This window comes from Coregonus lavaretus, assembly GCF_964263955.1.
Source record: "Coregonus lavaretus genome assembly, contig: HAP1_SCAFFOLD_4318, whole genome shotgun sequence".
NCBI classification, from domain to species: Eukaryota; Metazoa; Chordata; class Actinopteri; order Salmoniformes; family Salmonidae; genus Coregonus; species Coregonus lavaretus.
The window spans coordinates 33,048-42,114 of NW_028159606.1; the positions used below are offsets into that span (position 1 = coordinate 33,048).

The 9,067-nt window shown below is 49.0% G+C and overlaps 1 protein-coding gene across 1 annotated transcript; it reads right to left on the reverse strand.

Moving 5' to 3' along the window:
- Positions 1–224: 224 nt before the first annotated feature.
- LOC311122653 (prostaglandin D2 receptor 2-like) lies at positions 225–8,375 on the reverse strand. The gene is made up of 3 exons (XM_084196992.1): positions 8,230–8,375; positions 4,993–5,187; positions 225–3,270 (listed from the first exon to the last, which is right to left on the reverse strand). The coding sequence occupies exons 2-3, from the start codon at positions 5,137–5,139 to the stop codon at positions 2,314–2,316; spliced, it is 1,104 nt and encodes a 367-aa protein (XP_084053118.1). The 5' UTR covers positions 5,140–5,187; positions 8,230–8,375; the 3' UTR covers positions 225–2,313.
- Between the last annotated feature and the right edge of the window lie 692 nt (positions 8,376–9,067).

The following is a 9,067-nucleotide window of genomic DNA, read 5'->3' on the forward strand; positions in this document are numbered from 1 at the left end:
GGTCCCAGCATAGCTAATCCATTCTATACTAGGAGACCAGGAAGGTCACAGCAGAGTTAATACATTCTATACTAGGAGACCAGGAAGGTCACAGCAGAGTTCATCCATTCTATACATTCCATTTCTGTCTGATCTGTAATACATTCTGTTGTAGACATTTCTGTCTGATCTGCAATACATTCAATATTTTACATTTTATATAAATCTGCAACACACTTTACAATACATTTACAATACATTTATTTTTGGTAATAGGAGATTCTATACAGTGTAGTTCTGTCTGATCTCCAACGCTCTTTCAGGGAAGATAGTTTTTATAGTCAAGAGGTCTCAGAATAACCTGGAGTTTTATGACATGTACATGTCATTTAAAAAAAGGGAAATCTTGAAGGAGAAACAGTTTGGCCACTACTGAACAAATTAATCTTAACATTTTAATTAGTGGTTTTTCCGACCGTCCTCTCCCCCTTTAGGAGCAGATGCTGCGTCTGGTTCCTAGCGGAGACTCCATCACCACGAGACTCCATCACCTAGCCAAGACCCTCCAGACATCCGGGCCGGTCCAGGATGCCAAGAATCTACTGGAACTTGCCTACAGACACGCTGACCACCTGATCACTCCGCCTACAGCTGTCAGCCAATAGCAAGGCTCCATCCACCCTGGTTCACCAATAGCAGGACTCCATTAGCCATATATTTATATGACCATATATATTAGCCATATATTTAAATGACCATATAATAGCCATGTTTTTTTATATGGCTCTGCATGGACCACCTGATTTTAATAGCTACATAGTTAACATTGTATACTGCTTTGGGAGTTGCCCTATTTGTACATATGTAAGTGTTGTCCATGGTTTCATCTTTTAGCAGTAGATGATAATGTTCTGCGGATTAAAAACCTGAAGAAGTCTTTTTTTGTGTTGGAATTGTTTTTGATCAGTTCCTAAGATAATGCCAATAGTTCTAATAATGCATGAAGTCCAAAGTAAGCCCGTCACCCAGCTGAAGATAATGCCTATAGTTCTAATAATGCATGAAGTCCAAAGTAAGCCCGTCACCCAGCTGAAGATAATGCCAATAGTTCTAATAATGCATGAAGTCCAAAGTAAGCCCGTCACCCAGCTGAAGATAATGCCTATAGTTCTAATAATGCATGAAGTCCAAACAGGGCTGAAGTAAGCCCGTCACCCAGCAGAAGATAATGCCTATAGTTCTAATAATGCATGAAGTCCAAAGTAAGCCCGTCACCCAGCTGAAGATAATGCCTATAGTTCTAATAATGCATGAAGTCCAAACAGGGCTGAAGTAAACCCGTCACCCAGCTGAAGATAATGCCTATAGTTCTAATAATGCATGAAGTCCAAACAGGGCTGAAGTAAGCCCGTCACCCAGCTGAAGATAATGCCTATAGTTCTAATAATGCATGAAGTCCAAACAGGGCTGAAGTAAACCCGTCACCCAGCTGAAGATAATGCCTATAGTTCTAATAATGCATGAAGTCCAAACAGGGCTGAAGTAAACCCGTCACCCAGCTGAAGATAATGCCTATAGTAAGCCTGTACGTGTCATCCAGAATGGGTCTGTAACGTCTGAACGCATGTAGGCCAGCCAATCACAGTCAGCTAGTAGCGCTTCAGTAATCCCCAGTGGAGCTATACAGTCAGCAGTAATCCCCAGTGGAGCTATACAGTCAGCAGTAATCCACAGTGGAGCTATACAGTCAGCAGTAATCCCCAGTGGAGCTATACAGTCAGCTAGTAATCCACAGTGGAGCTATACAGTCAGCAGTAATCCCCAGTGGAGCTATACAGTCAGCAGTAATCCCCAGTGGAGCTATACAGTCAGCAGTAATCCACAGTGGAGCTATACAGTCAGCAGTAATCCCCAGTGGAGCTATACAGTCAGCGGTAATCCCCAGTGGAGCTATACAGTCAGCAGTAATCCCCAGTGGAGCTATACAGTCAGCAGTAATCCACAGTGGAGCTATACAGTCAGCAGTAATCCACAGTGGAGCTATACAGTCAGCAGTAATCCTCAGTGGAGCTATACAGTCAGCAGTAATCCCCAGTGGAGCTATACAGTCAGCAGTAACCCCCAGTGGAGCTATACAGTCAGCAGTAATCCACAGTGGAGCTATACAGTCAGCTAGTAATCCCCAGTGGAGCTAAACAGTCAGCAGTAATCCACAGTGGAGCTATACAGTCAGCAGTAATCCCCAGTGGAGCTATACAGTCAGCAGTAATCCCCAGTGGAACGATACAGTCAGCTAGTAACGCTGTAGGGTCCCTAACAGGGCTTTTTAGGGAACTAGATCTGCAAATCCCCCCTCCTTAGGGTCCGTCTACTCCTGGAGTCAGACATGTCGTCGTTGAAGACTCTCTCGATGATGGAGGGCAGCGAGGCGCGGACGGTGCGCACCAGGCCTCGGGCGGCGAACACGTAGAGGACAGGGTTCAGGGAGCTCTTCAGATACACCAGGAACAGAGAGACGTACGCCCCCGTGAACGACGCCCGGTACAGCCCCGCCCGGTCATGCCGCCCTGCCGCCAGCGCCCGCAGGAAGCGGCAGGTGAAGTAGGGCACCCAGCAGGAGAGGAAGAGGAGCATGGTGAGGAAGAGGAGCCGGTACAGCCTGGCCATCTGTCTCGCCGTCGCTGAGGATGAAGAGGTTGGTCTGGCGTCCCCTGCCTGCCTGGCGGTCCACAGCACAGCTATGTTACTCACCAGGAACACCGTTAAAGGCAGGAGGAACCCAGCGACCGTCTCCGTCAGAAACAGCCCAGCGCTGTACCCAATGCTCTCCAGACACTGGGTGGTACCGTTGAGCTCCAGCAGGGCTGCGCTGTGGAGGTAGGGGGCGGCGAGGGCAGCAGCCAGCCCCCAGAGGACACCACACACCAGGGGAACAGCCCAGCGAGGACGCTTCAGACTGGACCAGACAGGCCTGAGGAGACACAGACATCTCTCCACAGCCACGGCACACAATAGGAAGGCTGCAGCGTACAGCCCCAGGCCCCTCAGGAATATCACCAGGCGGCAGGCCAGTTCCCCCAGGGGCCAGCTACAGCCGTGGGCCAGGTACGCCAGCATCAGGGGGATGCGGAGGAGGAGAACCAGGTCAGCCAACGCCAGGTTCACCACGTAGACACGGAAGCTGTTGGCGCCGCGCGTCTCTCCCTTGCCCACGCTGCCACGCCTCATCAGCCGGCCACGCCCACGCCAGGCCAACGCCCACACCACTAGGCCGTTCAAGGTCACGCCCACCTGGGGACAGACAAGAAGAGGAAGTGATGTCATAAACCAGCAGACACTGCAGGAACCTCGAGGACTGAAGCTATGCCAGGTGTGAATGGTATAACTCACCTGATTCAACATGGCATGGTCTTGTTCCAGCCCAGCACTAACGCACCTGATTCAACACGGCATGGTCTTGTTCCAGCCCAGCACTAACGCACCTGATTCAACATGGCATGGTCTTGTTCCAGCCCAGCACTAACGCACCTGATTCAACACGGCATGGTCTTGTTCCAGCCCAGCACTAACACACCTGATTCAACATGGCATGGTCTTGTTCCAGCCCAGCACTAACGCACCTGATTCAACATGGCATGGTCTTGTTCCAGCCCAGCACTAACGCACCTGATTCAACATGGCATGGTCTTGTTCCAGCCCAGCACTAACGCACCTGATTCAACATGGCATGGTCTTGTTCCAGCCCAGCACTAACACACCTGATTCAACATGGCATGGTCTTGTTCCAGCCCAGCACTAACGCACCTGATTCAACATGGCATGGTCTTGTTCCAGCCCAGCACTAACGCACCTGATTCAACACGGCATGGTCTTGTTCCAGCCCAACACTAACGCACCTGATTCAACATGGCATGGTCTTGTTCCAGCCCAGCACTAACGCACCTGATTCAACACGGCATGGTCTTGTTCCAGCCCAACACTAACGCACCTGATTCAACATGGCATGGTCTTGTTCCAGCCCAGCACTAACGCACCTGATTCAACATGGCATGGTCTTGTTCCAGCCCAGCACTAACACACCTGATTCAACATGGCATGGTCTTGTTCCAGCCCAGCACTAACACACCTGATTCAACATGGCATGGTCTTGTTCCAGCCCAGCACTAACACACCTGATTCAACACGGCATGGTCTTGTTCCAGCCCAGCACTAACGCACCTGATTCAACATGGCATGGTCTTGTTCCAGCCCAGCACTAACGCACCTGATTCAACATGGCATGGTCTTGTTCCAGCCCAGCACTAACACACCTGATTCAACATGGCATGGTCTTGTTCCAGCCCAGCACTAACACACCTGATTCAACATGGCATGGTCTTGTTCCAGCCCAGCACTAACACACCTGATTCAACATGGCATGGTCTTGTTCCAGCCCAGCACTAACACACCTGATTCAACATGGCATGGTCTTGTTCCAGCCCAGCACTAACGCACCTGATTCAACATGGCATGGTCTTGTTCCAGCCCAGCACTAACGCACCTGATTCAACATGGCATGGTCTTGTTCCAGCCCAGCACTAACGCACCTGATTCAACATGGCATGGTCTTGTTCCAGCCCAGCACTAACGCACCTGATTCAACATGGCATGGTCTTGTTCCAGCCCAGCACTAACGCACCTGATTCAACATGGCATGGTCTTGTTCCAGCCCAGCACTAACGCACCTGATTCAACATGGCATGGTCTTGTTCCAGCCCAGCACTAACACACCTGATTCAACATGGCATGGTCTTGTTCCAGCCCAGCACTAACACACCTGATTCAACATGGCATGGTCTTGTTCCAGCCCAGCACTAACGCACCTGATTCAACATGGCATGGTCTTGTTCCAGCCCAGCACTAACGCACCTGATTCAACATGGCATGGTCTTGTTCCAGCCCAGCACTAACGCACCTGATTCAACAGGACTGAAGTAGACTGAACTAGAATTAGTCTCTAGACTAGAGACTCACCAGGAAGATGACTATGGTGAGCAGCATCTGAGCGATGCGGCCCGTCTCTGCCTGCCAGGTGCCGGTGCAGCCCAGTCCTTCACCGGGTCCTGCTGGGCTGGGAGAGGGCCGGGTCAGGAACCACTGGCTGGTGTTCACAAGGTTCATATTGGCTCAGATAGGAAGATATAGACCTGGAGGCTGCTGTGAGGAGACCTATGGAGACATGTGTGGAGATATATGTTAACTAGACCACAGTGAGGAGACCTATGGAGACATGTGTGGAGATATACACTGCTCAAAAAAATGAAGGGAACACTTAAACAACACAATGTAACTCCAAGTCAATCACACTTCTGTGAAATCAAACTGTCCACTTAGGAAGCAACACAGATTGACAATAAATGTCACATGCTGTTATGTAAATGAAATAGACAACAGTTGGAAATTATAGGCAATTAGCAAGACACCCCCAATAAAGAAGTAGTTCTGCAGGTGGTGACCAGAGACCACTTCTCAGTTCCTATGCTTCCTGGCTGATGTTTTGGTCACTTTTGAATGCTGGCGGTGCTTTCACTCTAGTGGTAGCATGAGACTGAGTCTACAACCCACACAAGTGGCTCAGGTAGTGCAGCTCATCCAGGATGGCACATCAATGCGAGCTGTGGCAAGAAGGTTTGCTGTGTCTGTCAGCGTAGTGTCCAGAGCATGGAGGCGCTACCAGGAGACAGGCCAGTACATCAGGAGATGTGGAGGAGGCCGTAGGAGGGCAACAACCCAGCAGCAGGACTGCTACCTCCGCCTTTGTGCAAGGAGGAGCAGGAGGAGCACTGCCAGAGCCCTGCAAAATGACCTCCAGCAGGCCACAAATGTGCATGTGTCTGCTCAAACGGTCAGAAACAGACTCCATGAGGGTGGTATGAGGGCCCGACGTCCACAGGTGGGGGTTGTGCTTACAGCCCAACACAGTGCAGGACGTTTGGCATTTGCCAGAGAACACCAAGATTGGCAAATTCGCCACTGGCGCCCTGTGCTCTTCACAGATGAAAGCAGGTTCACACTGAGCATGTGACAGACGTGACAGAGTCTGGAGATGCCGTGGAGAACGTTCTGCTGCCTGCAACATCCTCCAGCATGACCGGTTTGGCGGTGGGTCAGTCATGGTGTGGGGTGGCATTTCTTTGGGGGGCCGCACAGCCCTCCATGTGCTCGCCAGAGGTAGCCTGACTGCCATTAGGTACCGAGATGAGATCCTCAGACCCCTTGTGAGACCATATGCTGGTGCGGTTGGCCCTGGGTTCCTCCTAATGCAAGACAATGCTAGACCTCATGTGGCTGGAGTGTGTCAGCAGTTCCTGCAAGAGGAAGGCATTTGATTCAATGGACTGGCCCGCCCGTTCCCCAGACCTGAATCCAATTGAGCACATCTGGGACATCATGTCTCGCTCCATCCACCAACGCCACGTTGCACCACAGACTGTCCAGGAGTTGGCGGATGCCTTAGTCCAAGTCTGGGAGGAGATCCCTCAGGAGACCATCCGCCACCTCATCAGGAGCATGCCCAGGCATTGAGCCTCCTTTTGACTTGTTTTAAGGACATTACATCAAAGTTGGATCAGCCTGTAGTGTGGTTTTCCACTTTAATTTTTAGGGTGACTCCAAATCCAGACCTCCATGGGTTGATAAATTTGATTTCCATTGATCATTTTTGTGTCATTTTGTTGTCAGCACATTCAACTATGTAAAGAAAAAAAGTATTTACTAAGATTATTTCATTCATTCAGATCTAGGATGTGTTGTTTAAGTGTTCCCTTTATTTTTTTGAGCAGTGTATATCTCCATACTGTGAGGAGACCTATGGAGACAGACAGTGTGGAGATATATGTTAACTAGACCACAGGAAGGAGACCCACAGTGTGGAGCTACATGTTAGCTAGACCACAGGAAGGAGACCCACAGTGTGGAGCTACATGTTAGCTAGACCACAGGAAGGAGACCCACAGTGTGGAGCTACATGTTAGCTAGACCACAGGAAGGAGACCCACAGTGTGGAGCTACATGTTAGCTAGACCACAGGAAGGAGACCCACAGTGTGGAGCTACATGTTAGCTAGACCACAGGAAGGAGACCCACAGTGTGGAGCTACATGTTAGCTAGACCACAGGAAGGAGACCCACAGTGTGGAGCTACATGTTAGCTAGACCACAGGAAGGAGACCCACAGTGTGGAGCTACATGTTAGCTAGACCACAGGAAGGAGACCCACAGTGTGGAGCTACATGTTAGCTAGACCACAGGAAGGAGACCCACAGTGTGGAGCTACATGTTAACTAGACCACACTATGGTGTAACATTGTATACATTTTACAGGTTAAGCCTCTTCATGGACAAACAATTATTCTAAATGGAGAATTGCCATTGAAAAGGGGGGTTTCGTTCAGGAATAGGCTTTAATCTGGGTCTGAGAAACCTGTCCAGAGAGTGTTGTATCAGTAAAAATCACATGCTTTCTGCTACATTTATGCTCTGGCTAGAGTATTGTGGAGGAGTGCACAGTGAGTGAGTCAGGGATGTGTTGGGTGAAAGGAATGAGGACCCATCCCACCCTGAAGCCATCACCAAAAAGTGCAACCTCACCAAAACCTGAGTTCAATACTGTTCTCCATCACACCTAGTTTCACCCCTACACTCTCTCTCTCTGGACATGGCCACACACATCAGACAATATTGTCCTACACACACACACACACAAGGTGACATTTGTTGTTGAATTCACAGTTAGTTGACAACTCAACCAAATGTAAATCATAACTAGACGTTGAATTTGATGTCTGTGCCCAGTGGGACGTCTCTCTCTCTCTCTCTCTCTCTCTCTCTCTCTCTCTCTCTCTCTCTGGGCCTGTCCATGCTTATCTGACGTGCCTCGCTGCCTTCCTAAGGAATGACTCAATTACAACACACCCTGAACCCCCCTCCAACACACCCTCACCCACCCCCCTTGACTTGCAACACACCTTGACTTGCATGCCTCCGGGTCTACCTCCAGCGCAACGGGAACACTGACTTCTGCCAACTTACTGTGACTGTGTGTCCTGATAACTTATCAGTTTGACTGACCGCCGCCGAGAGCCATGGCCTTTTACAAAGACTATATAGAAAGATTTCCATTTCAGAAATAGATGTGCTATTTACATTTTTGTGATAAAATTTGTGATAATTTTGATAGATCAGTATGAAAGTTAGTGAAGGTTTGACTCACCTGCCTCTGCGTCTGTCGGTCGCCCTGTGCTTCTGAGATCCGGAGAGAGTGAGATCGGAGAGAGGAAGGCGTGGCTAGCCTTTATTGATGCAATCTCTTGAGAAGGTTAGCTAGAGGCTGTGGTGTGTGGTTCCTCTTTACTCTCTGAACGCAACACTATGTGGAGGATCATTACACAGCCCTGCTGATGCTATCCTTTCTGATGTCTATCAACAGGAAGGATCAGGGTGGAGGATTTACCATCAGATGCAGTATGATACTTCTATAGGAAGGATCAGTGTGGAGGATTTACCATCAGATACAGTATGATACTTCTATAGGAAGGATCAGTGTGGAGGATTTACCATCAGATGCAGTATGATACTTCTATAGGAAGGATCAGTGTGGAGGATTTACCATCAGATGCAGTATGATACTTCTATAGGAAGGATCAGGGTGGAGGATTTACCATCAGATGCAGTATGATTCTTCTATAGGAAGGATCAGTGTGGAGTATTTACCACCTGATATGCAAGTTGACGTTTATTGGGATGAATCTTGTCCTGGAGGCGGAGCTGAGCGATTTCCACTAGATGGGCCAACGGCTAAGTCAAAATGGGCCATATACACTGAGTGGACAAAACATTAAGAACACCTTCCTAATATGGGCTATATACACTGAGTAGACAAAACATTAAGAACACCTTCCTAATATTGGCTATATACACTGAGTGGACAAAACATTAAGAACACCTTCCTAATATTGGCCATATACACTGAGTGGACAAAACATTAAGAACACCTTCCTAATATGGGCTATATACACTGAGTAGACAAAACATTAAGAACACCTTCCTAA

What these genes read in the sequence shown, in the direction of transcription:
- LOC311122653 (XM_084196992.1), bottom strand. Translation starts at nt 5,139, where the DNA reads ATGAACCTTGTGAACACCAGCCAGTGGTTCCTGACCCGGCCCTCTCCC. An exon ending in TCACCATAGTCATCTTCCTG is followed by an intron (nt 3,271 to 4,992) that starts GTGAGTCTCTAG and finishes GTCTGTCCCCAG; the next exon opens with GTGGGCGTGACCTTGAACGG.